The sequence below is a fragment of the Crocodylus porosus genome, unplaced genomic scaffold (genome assembly GCF_001723895.1).
Source record: "Crocodylus porosus isolate Cpor-Errol unplaced genomic scaffold, CroPor_comp1, whole genome shotgun sequence".
In the NCBI taxonomy this organism is placed as follows: Eukaryota; Metazoa; Chordata; order Crocodylia; family Crocodylidae; genus Crocodylus; species Crocodylus porosus.
The window spans coordinates 18,129,907-18,151,992 of NW_017728951.1; the positions used below are offsets into that span (position 1 = coordinate 18,129,907).

The window sequence follows — 22,086 nt, forward strand, 5'->3', positions numbered from 1 at the left end:
AGGACTCCTAGAAAATGTTTCCATCTCCTCTGAACATACTCTGTCCGGGGCTGAGCAGGACTTTTCCTGCGGTTGCAGCTCTGTGCAGTTGTGGAGCAGACCTGGGCAGAAAGGGAAGCAAGGAACCCAAATCTCCTGTGTTGTCATGTCCTCCTGCGAGAGTCTGAGCAGTAAAAGGGAGGAAGTTGCCTGACTTGAATACATGAGGGGGACAAACCTGGGTAATAATTTGGGACAAAGATCCTCACAGCCTGTTGGAGAAAGACTAGGGATGGAAGCTGTTGGGTGGGGAGGGAAACTAGGCTTAGAGCTGGGGTGAGCTGGGCAAAGAACTGGGAACCAGTGCAGTAGAAAAGGCAGTGGGTTGATAGACAACTGGTGAGAACTCGTGATGGGGCAAGGGCTGAGATTGGGAGCTGGGATGGGGATACTGGGATTGGATGAGGAATATGGAGAAGAGGGAGAGTGGATCTTCATTTACTGTGTACACACAACTTCACTGCTAGCACGTGGGAGGTGGGGCCTCTGCCTGAGATCTCTTGAGCACGGTAACAACCTTTGCAGCAGCAGGGCATCGACTGGCATGGCTCCTCTGCTTTACCTGTGGCTGTTTAGGGCGTTATATCTTGTGTTGTATCAGGGCTGATTGTGTACCTTTGCTAAAAGGTTAGACTATGGATTTGTATAGGATGGTTTGGATAGGGATGGTGCTGCCCTGGGCAGGGGGTTGGACTAGATGACTTCTCAAGTTCCCTTCCAGCCCCACTCTGTAATTCTGTGATTTCAACTTCTGCAACAGATAAAGGAGGGCCTCTTTCATTTCACAACTGTGTTTCTTCACCTTGGGCACTGAATCAGACAGGGGTCTTGTGAATCAAATAGTATGCCATTGTATATTAAAGAATGTATGATAATACATACTCAGATGTGGGGGGTGGGGAACTTAAGGCACTTTAGTTCTCGCATTTCCTAATTTTGAGTGCTTTGCAAACGTAATGCTTTTCTTTTAAAGTTGCTTTTGTTTGCAGTATATATAAATGTGTGTGCTCTATTTGTTCTTAGATGATCTTGTTTTTACAGTTAAAATACACAGAAGATTATGAACAACGGAGAGGGAAAGGGAGCTTCCCTGCTATGATCACCCCAGGTTATCAAATAGCGAAGAGAGCTAATGAGTTAGCCAGTGATGTGAGTGACAAAAGCAGCATGTTTGTCTTTGCGTGATATTCTTTTCTGACAAAACTCGTGCCGGTGTTTTTTGTGTGGCCACAGGCCTTTGCTCATGCACAGAGGAAAATAAGATCTTGATGTTCACCAAACCAGCAGCGGTCATACTTGTGAGCTGGGTTCTCCACCTTCTCTTAGTTGCACTTGCACACCATAGGGAGGAGGCGACCTCAAGGAGTCAGGCCTCTGATTCTGTGCTGCCCAGCCATGGCATAACTTGGAGCTGCTTATTTGCAATTCTTATTTATTCCAGTGGTGCAATGCTCCTCCGTGACCTTACACCAATGGCAGATAGGGTTTAGCAGAGCTTTTCTCTACTATGAATTTCCATGTCTCTACGACTCCCCTGTCCTGCTCAGCCTTCCCTTTATGTTGGCAGAGGAGGGAGCACTGTGCAAGTCTTGGTGGACTAAAGAAGCCAGCCTTTTGAGAATTAATTGTATGAATGGCCATAAATAAAACAGAGTGCTGATAGTATATAAAATAGGTCTTTTGGCTCTGGCCTCACAGTATGATTCTTCTTCCCCTTCTGCACCTGAAAAGCCCAATCCAAACCAAATCAAATCATAAAAAGGATTTGCAATAGAAAATTACCAAGTTCCTTTGATTAATGCACATATTTTCCAAATGACTCATTAGTGTCATTTTATATTTGGGCAGTGATAGAAACCATAGCTTGTACAAGGTGCTAGATGCAAAGAAGTGACTTTAAATTGTGACCGCAGAGTTATTCAGGTCATTAACTCATCAGTGAAAATTAAGAGGGGCCCATAGTTTATTATGCACATTGTCCTTGATCTGTAGGAAGCTTCAGCATGTGGTTTTTTAGCTTTGACAGGGATAGTGTAAATCCTGGCCCTACACTTGAACTCTCAAATAGAATAAGACTCTCATTATCACTTCGCAGAATAAAGTCTCCTCTTAATTATTCCTGGCGGGCAAACAATCCTTCTGTACAACATGCAAAACACCGTGAGATTAAGCAGGATGAATGGCACCTATGGTAATTTTGCACTTAGGTTCATTATTTGTTGTTTTTTAATCCCCTGGCACATCGGGTATCAGCTGCTACTTAGCAGAGGATACTGGTATTGATAGACTAGTGATCTAAACTGGTAGGGCATATTGTGTGTTCTTAAAATAGTGTGAAACCAAACACTGCTATTTTGTTTTTATAGATTCACGTAGCAAACAGGTCTTTTGTGGACTGATAGCAATGGGCATTTTGGCAATCCTTTATCAACATGTGTGTGTGATTTATTATGCAGCAAATGCGTAACGGGCTAAACTCATCTGGCTTGCTCTTTTTTTATTTCCTGTTAGGTGAGGTATCATCAAAGGTATGAAAAAGAGATGAGGGGAAAAGCCAGCCAAAGAGTTGGAACAGATGCTGCTTTCACTAGAGAAGATGTGGATCAGTTTAGTCAGGTATGGAGCAGTTAAGAGATTTTGTGCTGCAGTTGGTTATTAATACTGCCATAAAGTTTCACAAGGGCAATGCAACCTGCTGCCCTCTGGCTTAAACTTTGTTTCCCTCCAGGAGAAATCTAAGCCTCAAAAGAAAGAGGACGAGGTGTTAGAGAGAAAGCAGTTAGACATATTCTCTGGGCCAACATTTCTGGATGTCTTCACAGCTTTAAATAAATTCAAACAGCACTTAACATCATACAAGGTCTCTCAAACTTTGGCTGTGCTATAAGAGCGATATTTTTACCCCGACAAGCTGTTCTTCAACTATGTGAGGACAAACAGGCTTCCTTTCAACACTGTCCACTGTGGCCTGATTTTGTTTAATTCTTCAGCAAATATTATTATGGCGGCAATGCTAAAAAATCCCAATGTCCTTTTTTACTGAAATGATGCCTCTCCCTTGGAAGATATACAGCACAATGATCATAATCTCAAGGATTATATTTGAAGAGACAATTATTATTTCTTCATGTGCTGTTCTTAGAGGTGTCAAAATTATGAACAATCTAAATGTAGGTTTTAATCCTCTTCATTTTTTTATCCTATCTTTCATGATCTTGTTGGGGCAGATTATAATACCCTTTTTCAAATTGGACAGGACACTACCCATCCAATAGTTTCATAGATGTGAACATGGCTATTTTAGGAGTAAAGCGCTATGTAACATGTGTTCAGGGTTTTAGAAGCTAACCCAACAGGATCAAGAAAATAAGTGAGATTTGAAGTTTGTAGCCTCAGCCCTTTTTGAGCTGTCGGAATGAAAAATTCCTATTTTGTTAAAAATCTGTTTTGTTCATGTTTGGATAACTACTAAGTGTCTGAGTTGATTTAGCTCGAACTTGGAAATATCAGTTTTGGACTGAGATCAAAGATAGGAAAAAAATGAAAGACATTTTTTGAGAAAGTTGTAAAGAACTGAAGAAGAGAAGTCAGAATGGAAGTTAGAAATCAGCCTGAAGAACAGCATTTTAAAAGAGCGACCCAGCTAATCATTCATGGTTATTTTTAGAGCCTCTGTATGTATTTATAGCTCTTTTTAGATACAGAACAAGTACAGAGGCTGTTCCCAGACCTCAGTCTGCTGTGACTTTACCTTAACATGTGATATTGGCTGCAACACAACATGACTACAATGCACTTCTTTGCGGCGAGAACCCTTAGGAGAGAGAATGCAAAAATAGGTCGGGTTTACTCTTAATTACACTATTTATGCTATTCCTGACAGGTATTTTCAGGAGTGGGTGTGTGCCCCCGGCTTGTCCGGGAGGTGCGGGGAGGCTGGAGCAGCTTTTGCCACTGCGAACCTCTTGTCTGAGGCAGTGTAGCGACAGTGTCTGAGGCAAAGCAGTGGTACAGTGCAGTGGCAGGAGGGCATAACCCCTGCTCCCAGTGCCTTCTGCCGCCCATCCAGATGCAGCCTAGCCCAGGCCACCCTGCCCTGCGCAGCTCCGGGGGCACACGCCCGCTCCCATGCCCTCCCGGACAGGCGGTGAGAGCCACCGGAGGAGCCACCAGAAGAGCAGCTCTTGGACTGGTGGCATGTAGAAGCGCGCAGTGGCAAGAGCTCCCCTCCCCGAGTCTCGCATCTGCCCGCCCCGGCTGTGCAGCTTGTCCCAGCTCCAGCCCCAGCCCCAATCCCTCCCTCACTGTGGAGGTGTTGATCTGCCCTCCCTCCCCTCTCTGCCCACCAGAACAGACTTACCAGCTGGAGGTAGTTTGTCCAGCATCGTTGAGGACTGCTGCCTGTTTAGTCTATGGCCAAATCTCCGAATTGGGGCCGAATTTCCGGATCTGAATCGGCTTAATCGAATCAGGACAGTGATTCAAATCACTGAATCGAATCACTGTCCCTCTGAATCAGCCAAATCCAAATTCGAAGCAAATACTTGCTGCTTCGCATTGGCCTACTGGTTGGGACATGGGAGTGCTAAAGCGTGGGGACTGCCTGCTGCCTAGCCCTGCACGTTAGTACCCTTGTGCCCCAGTTAGCAAACTGCACTGGAGTTTATTTCTTCACCTGAATAGCATGTGTAGATACACCTCTAATAACATTGTGTGGCACGTCATGGCACACTCAACAGGATCTCAAGGCACCACAGGGTGCTGTTGCACCCTGGTTGAAATCAGTCTTTGGGAACAACAACATTAACACAATGAACTTCTTTGCTTTTTTTGTTTTTTCACCTGCCTGCTACCCGAGTAGCTCTTAATGACAGAGTGGAGATGCTATTGAGTCATGCAGGGGCCCTCATATAGAGCCCGATTTGAATCGGACCACCTGAGTCCTTCACCATTCTTCCTTTCTTGTCTGTGTAGACAAACGTATATTAATGCCACATGGGAATTATAAAGTGCTATCACTTGGGCAACATAAAGAGACCACAGAGAAAGTTCATATAATGATGATGAAAAACATACATTTCAATGTGAAATGACAGACTTAACAAAGAAATGGAAGTAATAAACCAGACAAACAAGAACAGACTGGGGGAGGGGGCTGGTAGTAAAGTCATTAGTGACCCATAGTCCTTGAATTTTTTGCAGGATTATATGGGTGAATATGAAGAGCACAGGGGGAAAGGAAGCTTTCCTGCTATGATCACGCCAGCTTACCAAAATGCCAAGAAAGCAAATGAATTGGCAAGCGATGTAAGTATGAAACTGAAATCATCACTATAATACTGAAACGGTTAAAAAAATAGCAATTTTATCAAAGCAGAAAGCAGAACGCTAGAATTAAATCAGCAGAGTAAGCACTGATGGCTTTTCGTCATATTGCTGGGGACTGGATTGCTCAGAGTAGGGCTCTCCAACTTCCAAGTCCCCGGGGGCCGCACCAGCAGGGACTGCACACCACATGGACTGCGCCCGGTGAGCCACGGGCGACCAGGCTGTGCACAGTGCAGATACTCTTGCCTCCCTGCCCCACACTGCTTTGCAGTTACCCTCACTGCTGCACTGCACACCTTCTATTACTGTACTGCGTGGCTGTGATGTCCCCCATGCCCCACTGCAAATCACAGCCTTACAGGCACTTCCCCACTGCACTGCTATGCCATGCACACTCCCCCCACTGCTGCCCCATGCAAGTATGATCCCCCCTCTCCTCCCACGCAGCCCAGTCCTCCACCTCGCAAGCAGCCTCCGCTCCCTGCACTGCTCTTCCCTCTGGGATGAGGGAAGGAAGCAGCCAAGGATGAAAGGGGAGCCTGGAGACTCCAGCTGCTTTTGCAGTTGGAGCAATGTGGGGAACTGCTGGCCAGGTGAGAGCCCAGCCTCAGCCTAACCCCTCACATTGTGCAACCCTGACTCAGGGGTCCCTGACTCAAGGGTTTAGTAGTGCCCACTATAATCTGAATAGTGCAACCTATATATCTGAATAGTTTTAGTCATGAGGTTTGCTACAGTATCTTTTGTCAAGAGATGCAGTTTCCTTGTTCTGATCTGGGTGTATATGGTATATATTGTACCTTTCCTGCTGAGGAAGTCATATTGAGAAAAGGGCTTGTAGGGTAGGGCACTGCCACATCATATGGACTAAACTCCTTATCTGCAATCCAGTGATTTCTTGAGCTGTTATCTAAAGAATAGGCACAGACTGAGAAGTGGCAGTGTCTGGCTCTTCATCAGCCAAGGATGATCAACCCCACTTAAAGAGATTACTTCTAGAAGCGAACATTGTCTCAGTCTATAGGCCTCTTCTGTGCTTATTCGGTCTGCTGTTGCTATGAGGGGTGCCTGTTGGCGATAATATTTGTTTCATGGGCACCTGTCCACTGGGAAATGGCCTGATTCCATCAACTCAGACCATTAATTAAACCAGCAGATGTTAAGATCTTTCAGCCAGTGCCAGCTTGGACCAGATACAGGCAGTGACTTACTTAGAGGTGACAGGTTTCATGGTGTTTTTTTACTTGGGCCCATGACTGGGGGAATATAAAAAGCCTGAGATCCCCAGTGGCTGCTATCTATTTTGGTGAAAAATCCAGCAATACCCAGTTTAAGTATGAAACAGTTAAGTTCCCTGATTAAAGAGGCTATTTTAATCCATCTTCAAGCTGTGAAAAATTAAAATGATGCTTCCTAATTTGCAGTTATTTGCAGGGAGGTGGTTGTATTTCAGGTTGAATGCATTGCAGTATCAGCTTGCTTCACTTCGTTTAAAACCTAAGAAGCTGGCTTTAAGAGATTCTGAAAATGAAATTGGAGTGATCATAATATTTCAACACACACCAAACTTTCAAACGTAGGCATGTTAAATTGCATGGGATAAAGAACATACGGGGCTGGGTGCGGGTGTAAATCATTGATCTGTGGTCATTTCGGAGTATTTTTGTTCAAAAGATAGGCAATATATAAATATAAATTTTCAGCCCATAAGTGAAATCATGGCCCTGTTTAATTAAGTCAGTGGTAAAATTCACAAATTAAATTGGGGGTGTTGGTTGTAGTTGTGTTGATCTAAGGGTATAGGCAGCCAAGATTTTGGGGTAAATGTGGTATCTTTTATTAGACCAACTAAATAGTTGGGAACAAATTTTTTTGAAAGCTTTCAGGTACAAACACCTTTCTTCAGGCAGAGGGAGAGACTTTATCATCTAAACATCACTTCCTTTCACATGGATCATATTTATCTTAGAAATCCTATAAAAAAGGATACATTCAACAATACATTCAACAAGCTGGTCTCTGTACAAGAAAACTTCATAGGGTTCCCATCTCACCACCTTCCTCAATTTCTTCGCTGGCAGGCTAACATTAAACTACAGAAAATTGAATCTCTTAAAAGAACAGTGTAGACAACCCAGCCAGTTGCTCACCGAGTTGCTAGCCAAGCCTGATTTTGGCTAAATTGTCAAGTGGCTTTATGTGAGCCATGGGATTGGCTGACTTGTAATTTTCTAGGGAGATGATTTCAGGAAGTAATAGCCTATCTTTCTTACTTTTTAATTTTTCTTCTTAAAGCGAAAAGAAGTAGGAAAGGTATTATTATAGCCCTTAAAGTAACTAGAAAGAGCAGTATTGACAAGAAGTCTATATTTTGATTATATTTTCACTTTCTCTTTAGATAAAATACAAGAAGGATCTTTCAAAGATGAAAGGAGCAGCACACTACCATTCCCTTTCGGCCGAAGATAACCTAGTTCTTAAGCGAGCCCAGCATGTTAACAAGCTTGCCAGCGAGGTAAGGGGTTGCGCCGACTTACGGGAAAAAGACATACTGCATGCAGCAATATCTGTTTCTCTGTGGAAGGTTGGTTCTGGTTTCTCAAGCTAGGAATGCAAAACACGGTGGTCCTTCCTGAATAACATGCATGAAAACAGGTCAATGTGTAATTAAAAATGTGGTCATACCTTCAGGAGAAACTTTCATGAACATATCCAGAGGGGAAGTACATTGTCAGCTGTATTGACATCAGTGGATGTAGGCCAAGTTACATCAGACTGAGGATCTCGCCAGAACCCATCCACTCAAGTTGCCTTTAAAGTAGAAACATCTTCTGAGAAGCCAAAATAGCATTTCTATTTCCTGAGCCACAGTTTTCACCGAATGTGTTTAATATTTCCCTTTTTTAACCAGTTCCTTTCATGAAGATACTCTTGATCCTCCCCTCTTTTTTCTTTAAGGAAAAGCGACCAAGATTATACAGATCATAGGCAGAGGAGAACAAAGAAGGCATATCCTTGTTTCAGATGATGTTTCCCAAAATGTTATTTATTTGGCTAGTTGTTGACTATTGTGTTGATACTCAGGAGACCTCAATTTTATATCCGGCTCTGTCACTGACCTGGCTGACTTTAGGGCAAATCGATTCATTTCTGGAAGCTTCAGTTCTCTCCTTCCTTCTCTAAAATGGAGATTTGATGATCTTTACTTTCTTTTGTAGAGCGAGAGCTATACAGACAAAAAGTGCTCTGAACACACCGTGTGTTACTGATAGTTTATTTTTCTGGGTTGTGAATGTATTTGAAACAGATATTTTTAATCTGTGCTCACATACAAGTTCAGCACTTAGGTGAGCAATTTTGTTTACAAAAAAATGGAAACGTCCACATTTCATCTGAAGCCCAAATTCCTCTGAGCAATAACACATTTACATCTGAATTTTGCCTGACCATAGGGTCATTCAGTGGGAATTTTTTTGTATATGTGTAATAGGATGTAGGTGTGTGTGAATAGAGAACTATTCGATTCAGATTTGGATTTGGCCAATTCGGCGGACAGTGATTCGATTTGGAGATTCGGCCAAATCAGCTTCAGAAGATTTGGCAAGATTTGGTGATTTGGATCAGCTGGGGAGAGGCGGGCATAATCGTGTGGCTGCAGGTTTTCCCGCGGCTCCAGTGGCTGTGCCTGCCTCTCCCGAGGTTGGGGGAGCTGTGAAAGATGCCCCCGTGGCTGCCCTGCCCGGCCCCATTCCCTGCCCGGTCCCTAGTCCAGCTGACACATGGAACTACCCCAGCTCCCAAGTGACTTGAACCAGGAGCTGGGGAATTGAGCTGGGGGCTGGGGAAATGTTCAGGTCCTTGAATATCGCTTCAGTTCCCAGTTCGATTCCCCAGCTCCCTGATCTTTCCTCCAGCTCTTCCCAGGGGATGTGGGCCCCTGGATGATGCAGCAGGCTGCTGCTGCCAGCTGGTGATGGCAGCGGTTCTGGGCTATTTCCCCATCTGGCAGCAGCAGCCTGCTATAACCCCGTCTGCAGATCTGGGGGCTGCACCCCCCGGGAAGAGCTGGAGGAATGACCAGAGTGGGGGCTCTACCCTGGTGCCACTTGCCAGCTGGTATGGGGGGGGGATGCGGGCGTGGCAGTGCTGGGAGCAGGGGCTATGCCCTGCTGCCACTTGCCCCTTCTGTCTGGAGTGAGCCATGCCCACATCCCACCCACCTACCCCAGCTGGGAAGTGGCAGCATGGCAGAGCCCCCACCCCCAGTGCTGCTGCGCCCACATCCTGTGCTCCCCCACCTCCCTCACCGAGTAATATGGCCCCCCTGCCCCAGCCCCAATCCCTCCCTCCCTCCTCCAAGCCTCTTCCCTCCCCACTCCCCCAAACCCCAACAGACTTACCAGCTGGAGGCAGTTGTCAGCTGCCTGTTTAGCCTATGGTTGAATCTCTGAATTGGCCGAATCTTTTTCCAAAGCTTTTCCGAAATGATTCGGATGCTTCATATTGATTCGGAGCATTTACTTGGTCTCCCGATTCAATTCGGATTCGGAGATTTAGTCCCGGAATCGGGCCAAATCTCCTCTGAACCGAATCAGCTACCGAAGCTTCGCACAGCCCCGATAGGATGGACTCTCGGTGTCAATAATGCATGTGCTATCTCATAAGAAAGTTATATCAATGTTTTTGGAAACTCAGCATGGCTAATCAGTGCATTCCTTTTATATGGTAATTGAATATTTTGCTGCATCTCACTGCTGTGCATTTTGGTGGCTCAGGTGGAGTATAGGAAGGACCTGGAAAACAGTAAGGGCCACAGTATTAACTACTGTGAGACTCCGCAGTTCAAGAATGTGAGCAAGATAGCGAAATACACCAGTGACGTAAGTTCCTATAAGCTGTAGTTTGATGAAAGCGTAACGTAGTAGTTGCTGGAATGACAGTCCATCTGTGTGCACCACAATAAGCCAGGCAATTGGAGTAGAAGCTGCACAGCGTGTTTGATTATAAATGTCGTTGTACTCTGTGCACAGTGCTGGCCTGATCCAGGACTGGAGCTCTTATGGGTTATGGTAGTAGGAATAAGTAATAGGCACAGAGGGAAAGGAGACTGAGCGCACTGCATTGTTTATTGTTCAATTTATTTTGCACAATGTGTCATTTATTATGTCTATTTCTGGCAGGAAAATATGTGCTGATAATCTCAGCTGCCGCTTTTTGAGATGCCCATTGGAGCATGAAACATTTTAAAATAATATGTAAAATGAATGCTTGTTAGTATTGGTGGATCCGTGACTCCTTTTAAATCATTTTGAAGTAAAAGGCAGGAGTTGGAGGATGGACAATTAACCCAATGATCAGACCGCGTAGCTGGCTAAGGTCTGACGTAAGACAGAATGGGCACATCTATGCATCAGACTTAGTGTGCCAGACACTGCCACCTACAAATACATTGTGCAGCTAATACAGGATACCTTCTGAACTGAGGCAGTGTTGCTGCATTCACAAAGCACTGTGTTTGTGCTAATTAGCAGTGCTGAGTGTCAGATCTAATTAGCTTGCCTTTAGCCTGTGCAGAAATGGTGATGCTGCTTCGTATTCAGGAGGTAAACCAGGCAGAGTGGCACAGCATGCTTGTGTGGGCCGCTGCCTGCAATAGTAAGTTTGCTGTGTAGGTGTGCTCAGGGTGTGACAAAGAGCAACAACTGTTCACAGGTTAAAGTTGTTGTTATTCCTTTTCAAACAGATTAATCAAAGGTGAAAGTTAAATTGTGGTAGTAGTATTTTCTCTGGTATAGATAACTCTTTCTGTAAGTTTAGTTAAATAATTCTTGATTTCTGAGCTGAATACTTTTCAGCAATAAGGTGAGGGGACACCAAAACTGTGTGATTCTGTATGATACTTTGGGCATACAAGCAATGACATCCTCTGAAAAAGGGACCTTTGGGGAATAAAGATTATACATCTTGTTCCTTTTTTCTTTTAAGTAAGCAAAGCTATACAATCCATAGTGCTTTCTTAAACTAGGGAAACATCCCCTATATCATTTCCATGCACAATATCTGCATGTCTGCTATAGCACAATAAAATGTAATGCGTGTTCTGAGCAAATATTTGCTTTGGTTTGCAGCTTAAATACAAAGAAACCTACCAGAACCAGATGAAGGGTCATTATGAAGGCATTGGCATGGACAGGCGCATGCTACATGCCATGAAGGTTGGCAGCTTGGCAAGCAATGTAAGTCTTTTGTGCTTGTACTGTAGCAGGTTCTTTGGCAGTGTTCTCTTTTGTACATAGCTGCTTTTTTTCCCTTTGATTTTACTAGTGTTGATTTGATAGGAAACTTCACATTAAATTATGTATGTAGTATTTAAGATGGATCTGTCAAGAAGAGTGGAAATCTATTAAACCATTCTGCACTATGTCCTTATATTGATCCACCTTGATACCCAATTCACCTTGATACCAGTCCTGAAAACTACTGAGCTCCTCCAGCTTCATTGATATAAATAGAAGTTGAAGTTGCTTAGATCCTTTAGGGTCAGTCTTTTGTCAGAAACAGCCTCCATTTTCAATGAAGAGTTTTGAATCCTGGTTTAATTTGCCGGGTTAGTCAAGAAACTATTTCATTACACACCATTCCTTCAAGTGCATTATTTACAAATCCATAACAAGCTCAAGAACTAAGCAGAAAGATAAAAGAGATATGTCATAGGCAGAAGTTAAGTTAATGTTGCAACTGTTGGCATTGGATTAATTGCAGAGCTGAAAAAGAATCAATTAGTAGCTAAACTATGCAAATAATTTCATTTCTTTTGTCAGTGATGGTACTGAACTTACTTTGTTTCCTGTGTTTAATATTAATATTATTGTTTCTCCTCTCCCCTTGACTGATAATTATTCAAACAAATGACAGCTTAAAAAAAAAAAGATTGATTGTTATTGTTTTCCTTCTGTTTCAGATAGCCTATAAATCAGATTACAAACACGATGGTGTTGAATACAATTATCCGGCAACGTTAACTCCTTCCTATCAGACAACAATGAAGTTGGTTCCTTTGAAAGATGTAAATAATGTTGTGGCTTTTCATCCTGTTGCTTTGCTTGGCTCAGCCTCTCCTTGTAGGAGAGAATGCCAGTGCATAGGGTGTGTCAGGCAATGATTCAATTAGGACGACAAATTAGGACGACAATTAGGATGACTGCAAAATAAAGTCAAACAAGCACAGTGGGGGCAGCAAGGCTCAGGTGACTAGCTCTGGGAACCAGGGAAAGTGGAAAAGGCTAGAGAGAATGGGAGAATAAATATTCCCATCTGGTTGCATATGGGAGACTCCCCTGCCTCTAGAGCAGGGGTTCCCAAACTGTGTTACTCATATCCCTGGGGGTATGCAAGACATCTCGGCGGGGGGTGTACAAAAAACTGTGTAATGGCAGGGGAAAATTATGTGATAGCAGATTTAATATTCATTACAATAATAATTGCATTTAAGGGTTTAAAGTATGCTGGTAGTGGTATGCAGGCAGATGGTAAATCTGGAAGAGGGTACACAATAAGAAAAAGTTTGGGACCCTCTGCCTTAGAGTCTGAAATGATGGCAGTGATAATTGCGGTGTCAATGACAGTGACCATTTTGAACTAGTACATATTTATCATGACTTCAAAAGGTTTTTATGCATGACTAGCATGATAGATTCTGTGCTTGATTGAGTGATATACTCCGAAGAAGAATGTGTATATGGCACATGCAAGCAAACCTGCCTTTTGCCCAGATCTGTCCAGAAACTGGAGCTCAGTCAAGTGTTTGGGGTATAAGTTTGATAGGTTTTTACACAGCTGTCATTCCCAATTCTCAAAGGATCATCATCAGCAGTAAGTACACATAGTTCAGTTAAAAAAAAAAGAATCTCTCAGCTGAAGAGAGGCCCTAGATATCTATAAAGGAAGAGTGAATGACCAGTTTTAAGTACATTGATCCCTTTGGCCTGTGAGATAAGTCATGCATGTCTTCTAGTGTGAGTTAGTATGGAAGGAAATAGAAGTGGATGGATATCTGAGATAAAAGGACCCCATTAAGATGGATTCCATAACTGTGACTGCCATTAAAAATGTACTTTATGCAAAAAATGTACTTGAAGAATTAGTTTTAAGCAACACATAATTTGCAGTGTTTGCAAAGAGGTGATTAATGACAGTGAATATTAATTAAGGACAATAGAGAATAATAATTGTGTCTACCAGTGTAATGCAGAGGCCCTTGGGAAAACTAGGTTTAAAGGAAAACTTCTCTGTGACATTTTATTTTGCATAATTTGGAGATTTAATATATTTCCTTTTGTAGATTATTATTGCTGCTACTGGATTAGTGTGGCAGGAATTTAGGGAGCTCTAAATCCAGTCAGTGGCTGATGCTGAAATTATGTTTTTAAGCATATATCTTTTCCCTTCTAGAAAAGCCTACACAAAACTTTTATGTAAGATTTTTTTTAGTATAAGTTATTAACTTTAAAAATCAGTACAGGCAAATAGTAATAGAGCTCGCTGAATTATAATTTGTTCTGCACAACTTCATGCTGGATCCTGAAGAGAAGCTGCAGCTTCTTCTCTAGAAGATAAAAGGAATTTGGGGAGATGGCTCAAGATATTAATTGTATAAGAAGGCTGTTGAAGGAAACTGCATCTCATTAAAAAAATCCACATTTGTAGCAAGGTTCAATTTTGCATTGGAATAACTAGGAAACATTATGGGGATTAACAATTGGTTGGATTTAATCTCAGTGGCACGTCCAAGCTTTAGGAGTTGTTCTGCAATGTGACTTATTATTGTTTAAGTTGTAGCTTTCAATTTATTATAGTTTTAGGTTGTAGTTTGAACCTATTAGCAAAACAAGCCATTCTTCTCAGGTGCTGTCTGAGTATTTTCTCCTTTCTTTGTTTCTTAGGCAAACTACAGGCAAAGCATAGACAAGCTGAAGTACAGCTCCGTGTCCAGCACTCCACAAATTGCTCAAGCCAAAATAAATGCACAGCAGCTCAGTAACGTAAGTCCTAGAGCCACTGACTACTTCTGCTTATTAGTATAAGTAGTATTAGTAAATCGCAGTGGAAATGTGCTGCTCGGACGCTCCTTTCATATTTCTCATTTCTGTACCTGCCCCTGCCACCTGATTGGCTGGGAGGTGGAAAGCATAGTTTTAAATATGCTGTGGTTTTTGCCTCCCAGCAAATCAGCAGCAAGCGGCGGGGCCGCCAGGGCACCTCTGCCAATCAGTGGTGGGAGGCAAAAACCCACAGCATATTTAAAACTAGTTTTTGCCTGCTGGCCAATCAACACCTTGTGGTGGGGCCGCCGGGGCCCCTCCGCCAATCAGAGCCACAGGGAGGGGTTGGGCGGTGAAACAAGCAAGATTAAAGGAGCCACTGCACAGCACACATAAGTATATCAGTGAGCTTCTCATTGATTATAGTTGATAATTACGCTTGTCACTAAAATTAATAACAGAATTGGAATGATGTCACTTTGAAAACCCTTTACGGCCACCAGTGCAGATCCATGTGTTTTTTTCCTTCTTATAAACTTACAGCATCCGCTCTTCTGTCTTATTGGGCTGCTTAATGTATTAAAACAAACCACAGGCATTTGAAGTTAAAAGGAATTATATGTGGCATATTGAAACTAACTGTAGATTTTCTTTCAACATCTATTTAGCTGAATTACAGAGCCCAGTATGAGAAGACCAAAACACATTACACTCTACCACAAGATGTACCTCAGTTAATCAAGGCAAAAGCCAATGCTGAACTATATAGTGAGGTAAGAAAGTGACTTGCAAATATAGATACACATGCTATCACAGAAATGAGTAATAATGAACAGAAAGTAGCTCAGATGGTTCAGGAAGCATTAGACATTGTGCTATTTTTTAACAATATGAGGTTGATCCCACAATAAATAGGGATAAAATGTGAAGCAGGACCTAGCTGGGAGAATTGTTCTGAGATCTTTCAAAATGACTTGAATTTCTGTGGGAGGCAGATGTGCACATGAAAGAGATTGCCCATCCAATTATCACTCACTGTATTTATCACTTTCAGGACAGTCTTTGCACAAAGACCAGCTATTTAGGTCTTGATGGAAACCCATTGGAGTCAACAGAAAGACTCAGATTGACTTCAGTGTGTTTTGGACCAAACTCACTATTGCTAAATGTCATGATTTATCACACCATGGGCACTTAAATCTCTAGGGATCAGTCTGTGTCAGGTTTGACCTAGAGAAAGCACATCTGGGCAGAAACTTCCCAAGACAGTATTGCCAACCACAGGGAACCAATTCATGAGACTGGCCTCAAAACCATGACATTTTGAGCAAATAATATTTTTAGCTGCCCTACAGTTTTTGAGTCCTGAGGGAACATAAGGGTCACATGAGGAAACATGAGGGTCATTATCAATTTATTTTCACAATTCTGAGGGCATAAAACTTCTTTTGCTTTATAAACCAGAGGCGACAATCTCATCTTCAATCAGTTTGGCGCCTAACTTCATTGACTTTCAGTGAAGTTAGGCAGCTAATGCCATTAGGCATCTTGCTTCCTTAAAACTGTCAAATTATTCCACATGCTTGGGGGATAAATAGGGAATCACAAGCTGTACACATGTGCATCTGCCCTTTTCCATGGTTTAAACTGATCATGCAATACAACACAAGAGAATTTCTTTTATAGGTAACTAAGTATAATGTAGTTTTTCTTTATTCCTTGCTGTTTTCCATGCTTGCGTAAAGTGCCGTGTAAGGATATGTAAGTTGGGTGCTACGCCGTTTTATTTTTTCCCCTCAGGTTAAGTACAAAGAAGGCTGGGAGAGGAGCAAGGGCCATGGATTTGAAATGAAACTGGACTCCATGCCTTTACTGGCTGCCAAAGCCTCAAGAGATCTTGCCAGTGATGTAGGTTATTATTAAAATTATACTTCATTGAGTAAGAATGATGCCTAATAGAAAATGGATTGAGTAAGAATTAGTCCTAATAAAAATATTGTACCCCACCTCGTTTATCAGTCCTGAGCGTTACTGTTATGTCTTCATCCTTCTAAAAGGCTCGTGAAAATTATGAAACATTTGTAAGACTCATTTCTATGCAACCAACCCCCTGAAAAAGGCCTTTTTCCTGCATGCAGAGGGCCAAAGTAACTTCTGAATATTCCTTAGTCAAATGTAGTTGAATCTGCCTTTAGTAAAATTAAACACTTCAGCCCTTTCTCTACACTTCCAGCAAAGCACATTTCTTTGACTTGCCTTCTTTAGCATGAATGCAGAGTAGTGTGTAATTTTTTAAAAAAGACCCCAGAAACAGATACTGCCAAGTGACAGGTATCAGTTGCATTGCTTCACACATTACTGGAAGGTGCTTGGTTATTGCAACAATGAGCACAATATATGCTCCGAACAGAACAGGCCAAAAGTTACTTACGTCAGCGGGGAAAAAGACCTGAGCTGACCCTAAAGTCCACGCTCATTTTGTACTTAGTGCCTCACTAGCAGTTTGCTTCCCAGATCCTGGGTAACAAACTCAGGAATTAGCTCAGTAAAATTAAAAAAATAGAAAAGAAAAGAATGAACAGTTTTGCTATGGGAAAGATGTAAGATTGATCAAATGATCCAAGCTAGAAAAGGCTGAGTTTTTTGAATAATAACAATAAAAAATGCAGGTAAAGGGTGTGCAACATGCCCTCTGCTTTCTGAACACCCAAATGGCCAAGAAACAAACACTACATATTTCTGCCGTAAAGAGAAACTTATAGTATACTGTTTTTCTTTCTAAAGATTAAATACAAAGAAGAATATGAGAAAACAAAAGGCAAAGCAATTGGAACCAAAGATTCAAGACTTCTCCACTCTCTGCAGGTGTCTAAAATGAGTAGTGAGGTAAATTATTTATTTCTCCTCCTTAAAATGTCTTTTTCTTAATTATAAATCTCTTTCAGCAATTCAACTTTTCTTCCCCTATCCTTCTAGCATCTCTTTCATAATCACTCCTGGGGTGTTATTGGGTAAAACTGGTTTCCTTTCTCAAACTCTTTATCTACAAGGCATACATGCTACTTATATTTTGTTCAGATGCTGCTCCCTAACACTGGGTTGATAGCATTGATCTTACTATGGGAGGTGAACAATTACATTGCACCTTTTCTTTACATTATGACATAAAGCTTACAAACAGCTATAAAATAAGCAAGTACAGTGAAGTGACCTGCAATGTGTTACGCATCCAGGGAAGAAGCTGCCATGGGAACCCCCCAAAATTCATGTTTACAGTTGGGATCCACTTTGAGGTCCTTCTTGTATCTCAACCCTGCATATGCTTACCTCATCTGCAGTGGGACAGGCAAGTTTATCCACTTTAAAACCAATGCAGGAGTACTTAAATTTGCAGCATAGTGCAGATATACACCGATATCAAACTATTTGCTTTTAAACCACTATGTTCTCCCTTGTCTCTCTTCTAGTAAGGATGACATATTTTTTTCTATGTATCCTAGATTGCTTACAAAAAAGATTTTGAGGAGAGTAAGGCCCACTTCCACTTGCCTATGGACATGGTAAACATAAAGCATGCTAAGGCAGCTCAGGCTTTGGCCAGTGACCTTGACTATAGGAGGAAACTCCACGAGTATACAGTGGTTCCAGAAGACATGAAGACAACATGGGCCAAGAAGGCGTATGGACTTCAGAGTGATGTAAGATCACACAAACCTCTTGTGAATGTTGCTGTGGGTGCAGAGTAATAGAGTTACTGGAATATAAAACAGATGGTTACTAGGATATTCATGATTTAATTATATTTACTTAACACTTATGTATCCTTTTATATCTTCAAAGTGTCTCTTGATGCATTTAAACTGGCAAGCATGCACACTTTCAAGTGACAGCACTGTATCTGTGTCCTCATCTTTTTTGCTAATAAACATTTTTTTTCCTTGCAGCTTCGGTACAAGGCTGATCTGACATGGATGAAAGGAGTTGGGTGGATAACAGAAGGGAGTCTCAATATCGAGCAAGCCAAAAAGGCAGGAGATCTTATTAGTGAGGTAAGCAACACACTCAGCTTTTGGGCTGAGGTTCTTGGAAGCCAGAAGTCTAGTTGGCCAGCTGTGTACACTACAGTATACTACACTACACTACTGTATACTACGCTACACTCCAGCTGTGTGCACTGCTGTATACTACACTGCACTGCTGTATACTACATTACACTCCAGCTGTGTGCACTGCTGTATACTACACTACACTACTGTATACTACATTACACTCCAGCTGTGTACACTATTGTATACTACGCTACACTACAGTATACTACACTACACTACTGTATACTACGCTACACTCCAGCTGTGTACACTACTGTATACTACACTACACTACTGTATACTGCACCATACTCCAGCTGTGTACACTACTGTATGTGGAGGAGGCAAAAGCATTTCAGGCACACTGGAAATCTGTGAAATGAGAGGGCTGATTGGATGCTGCTATAGGCAATATGGGAAGTGCCGTGTTGTAACTGGGGATGCTACTGTTTGCCTATTGCACAAGTATACATTTATCCCATTGAATTGTCTCTAGTGTTGCAGGGCTGTCGTGGCAGGTTGTTGGGTAGTAAGAAGTAGGTAGGTGTCTGAAGTCAAGCAGAAGGTGGGTGATATTTGCACCTCATAGGCTAACCCAGTTAGAGATACATATAGCATAAGCTTTCATGATATGGAGCTCATTTAATCTAATGCTATATATATTTCTAATTTGGTTATGCTATAAGGTGCAAATCTACCCTGCCTTCTCCTAGTTTTCTGGGTAAGCATAATGGTTCCCTCGCACTCTTCTCCTTCTATCTGTCCTATTGGCCAAGTAGCACTGGAAAGGAATGGGATTTTCCATTTTCCAAAACTTCCTTGCTAGCTCAAGGCTCAGTTTTCTAGGAATTTTTGCTGGCAGTGTCAGCTTGTACTGTTGTCCTATTCTTTTTTTTCCTATTAATTCAGGACCTGGCACTGCCAGGAAGGACACTTCATCAAGCTCCTAACTAGAGTCTAGTTGCATCATTTGGGCAAAAAGCAGGAAGATAGCAGAAGTCTGACTAGGTAGATAAAAGCCCACTGAGTGCAGGAATAAGTAAAATGAGACTGTTAGCTACTGGAGTTCATACATTGCTGCTGTGGTCTCTGACATTCGCTCACTACTCTGCAAAAGTAAAAATACATCTTAGAAACAAAAGAGGAAGCAGCAACACTTAGATCCAGTTTCTTGCTGAAGACAGACTGACATTTGCTCTTGTTGTTTGCTATATGGATATCGCTCTGCCACAAATATTTAATCCATAATGATCTCCCTCTTTATCTGAGTGCAGTGAAAACCTAAAGTTGGCGGCTACTACCCAAGCTCCTATAATAAACTAGCATTTATTATTTCAGATGTTTCTATTTCCAGCCAGAAGTTGGCATTTTGTCATTTATTTGCAGAATGTTGTTACATTGTATTGCATAAAATGTGACAAAAACAAACTCTTTTTAATCTGCCTCTCACCTCCAAACTTCTGGTATAAAGCCGTGAGCACTTCTTTGAAGTGTTGCATGCTTTTTAAACTTTTGTTCCATGCAAAACTAGAGAAGTCATAGTGTGAACTGATCTGTTCACCTATCAGTTCAAATAGTGGCTTTCTTTTCTGAATTGAAACGTAATGGAAAAACAGATTGACTGCTGAATTGTTAGAATAATAACAAGTAAACTAAGTACACAGGAAGAGTTTTCCTGGTGTCCCAATCAGACTCTTGTCCTGAAATAGTCAGGATTTATTTATTATACTCTCTCAAAGGCAGACTGAAATGTCTTGCTTTCTCTGAAAGGCAGAACACATGAAGTTCAATCATTGAGACTAAGGGCATGGATGGATGACATGTTTATGCCTGAATAGTCAGCTTTACAGCAGTGTGAAAAAGTGGCTGATAGATGATACACTCCCTTAAACTGGGATACAGTTGCCTGAATGATTGGATTATCCAGAAAGCAGGGCCCAGCAACCTTTTGGTGGTGGCCTGGAAGGACCCAGCTTGGGTAGAGGGTGAGCCAGTGCTGGGACCCAGCTGCTGTAATTTCTCCCAGCTGCTGCTTCTCTTTGCTGCACACCTGTGGTGCAACACGGGCAAAGTATCTGGCCACCGTCCTGCACAGTGCTTCCATAGCCCCGTGTTGCTGATCATCTCCAAAGCTCCCCATCACCGAACACTGCCAGAGCCCCCACTACCTGGGCCAGATCCAGCCCGCAGGATGTAGGTTGCCAGCTCCTGCCTAAAAGAAGCAGGTATAAAATTCCATGATTTAGGTTTCATCTCTCAGGTCCATCCTGGGCACTCATTTGCTAAAGGCAAGCAGGCTGCCACTTGTTTCTCTCCTTTCTAGTGATGAGGAACAATATAAATAGCAGAATCTGCTTGCGCTACCTTGGGATAGCTACCCATTTTTTCCCATTCCTTGTTGCAGCATAATTCACATTGTTATATAATGCTGTAGGGAGGTTTCTGTCCATGCCCCAATATAGAACACATCTGGTTCAAAGTGAAGTCAGTGAGAGTCCTTGATATCAGTAGGCTTTGGGTCAAGCACTGAATGAATGGGCAGTCTATCCACATATGGTTCAACTTTCAGGTCTTTGTGCAAAAGGGCTGTCTTTGGGGTTATCAGTGTGAGGGGGCAAGTAGAACTGGATGGTCCTTTCCATATGCAAGACTGGAATAGGGGTGTGGGATGCCTACTGGAGAAAAGATCCAAGGCAATGCCTGAACATTCATAGCATTCAAAACAGCAGAGAGAAGTCTTTGTAACAAGAGATGTCTGTCCTAGTTTGAGATCTCTGACAGATAAACAGCACAATATTCTCAAGCCCCAGTCTAGTAAACAGTAATATAAACAGCATAGATAAGTTTGAAAGGGCTTGTAAAATAAGTTAGGACTCACTAGCTCAGGGGATTACCAGAAAGAGTTCTTAACTTTTCAATCATTTGTTCAAATCCCGTCCAGGTAGTGAAGTTGGTCATTGGTCTATGGCTGAAATCTAGGCTCAGCAGTGTGTATACTCAGCATATCTACCTCCAATTCCTATCTGTGTTTGTAGTCTCAGCAGAGGTTGATTTGGGAGCTATAATGCATTACTATTATTACCAGCAGTGATTCTTCCAGCTTTGTTTCAGAGGGGAACTGGGGATAGGATGTGAAAACCTGCACTGCTGCCGTCTGCCCTATACTGTCCCAGGGATAAAAGATTTTACTTCCCAGCACATTCAACAGTGGGCTTTTTAATAGCACTGATTTCACCAGGAAATTAAATGTAGTTCTAATTTCTGTATCCCATTTTCTTTTAATCAGAAAAAGTACAGACAGAAAGCTGATGCTCTGAAGTTCACCAGTGTGGCTGACAGTTCCCAGATCAAACACGCAAAGAGAAGCCAGGAACTGCAGAGTGATGTGAGTTCCTATTTTCCCTTCTCTTTCTAATTCACTAATTTGCTAATTCTTCCGGGCAGGTGCAATCACTAGAAAAGCTATAATATCAAGTCATGTACCCTGCCAAATGAGTTTCCTGTTTACCTGCATCTTCACAGATAGAAACCTTGATAGAGAACAGAAATATGCACCCCAGACTGCACATAAGGGTCACAGGTGCCTCTAG

The 22,086-nt window shown here is 42.3% G+C and overlaps 1 protein-coding gene across 1 annotated transcript in view; it reads left to right on the forward strand.

The window, feature by feature from the left end:
• Nucleotides 1-22,086, forward strand: part of NRAP (nebulin related anchoring protein) — a 61,498-nt gene that overhangs the window by 10,295 nt on the left and 29,117 nt on the right. Inside the window, exons 8-21 of the mRNA XM_019556210.1 lie at nt 1,081-1,188; nt 2,551-2,655; nt 5,242-5,346; nt 7,766-7,882; nt 10,143-10,247; nt 11,496-11,603; nt 12,329-12,433; nt 14,310-14,408; nt 15,077-15,181; nt 16,209-16,316; nt 17,193-17,294; nt 17,909-18,106; nt 18,353-18,457; nt 21,783-21,881. Coding sequence (XP_019411755.1) covers nt 1,081-1,188; nt 2,551-2,655; nt 5,242-5,346; nt 7,766-7,882; nt 10,143-10,247; nt 11,496-11,603; nt 12,329-12,433; nt 14,310-14,408; nt 15,077-15,181; nt 16,209-16,316; nt 17,193-17,294; nt 17,909-18,106; nt 18,353-18,457; nt 21,783-21,881 — 1,569 coding nt within the window. The remainder of the gene's footprint in view (nt 1-1,080; nt 1,189-2,550; nt 2,656-5,241; nt 5,347-7,765; nt 7,883-10,142; nt 10,248-11,495; nt 11,604-12,328; nt 12,434-14,309; nt 14,409-15,076; nt 15,182-16,208; nt 16,317-17,192; nt 17,295-17,908; nt 18,107-18,352; nt 18,458-21,782; nt 21,882-22,086) is intronic.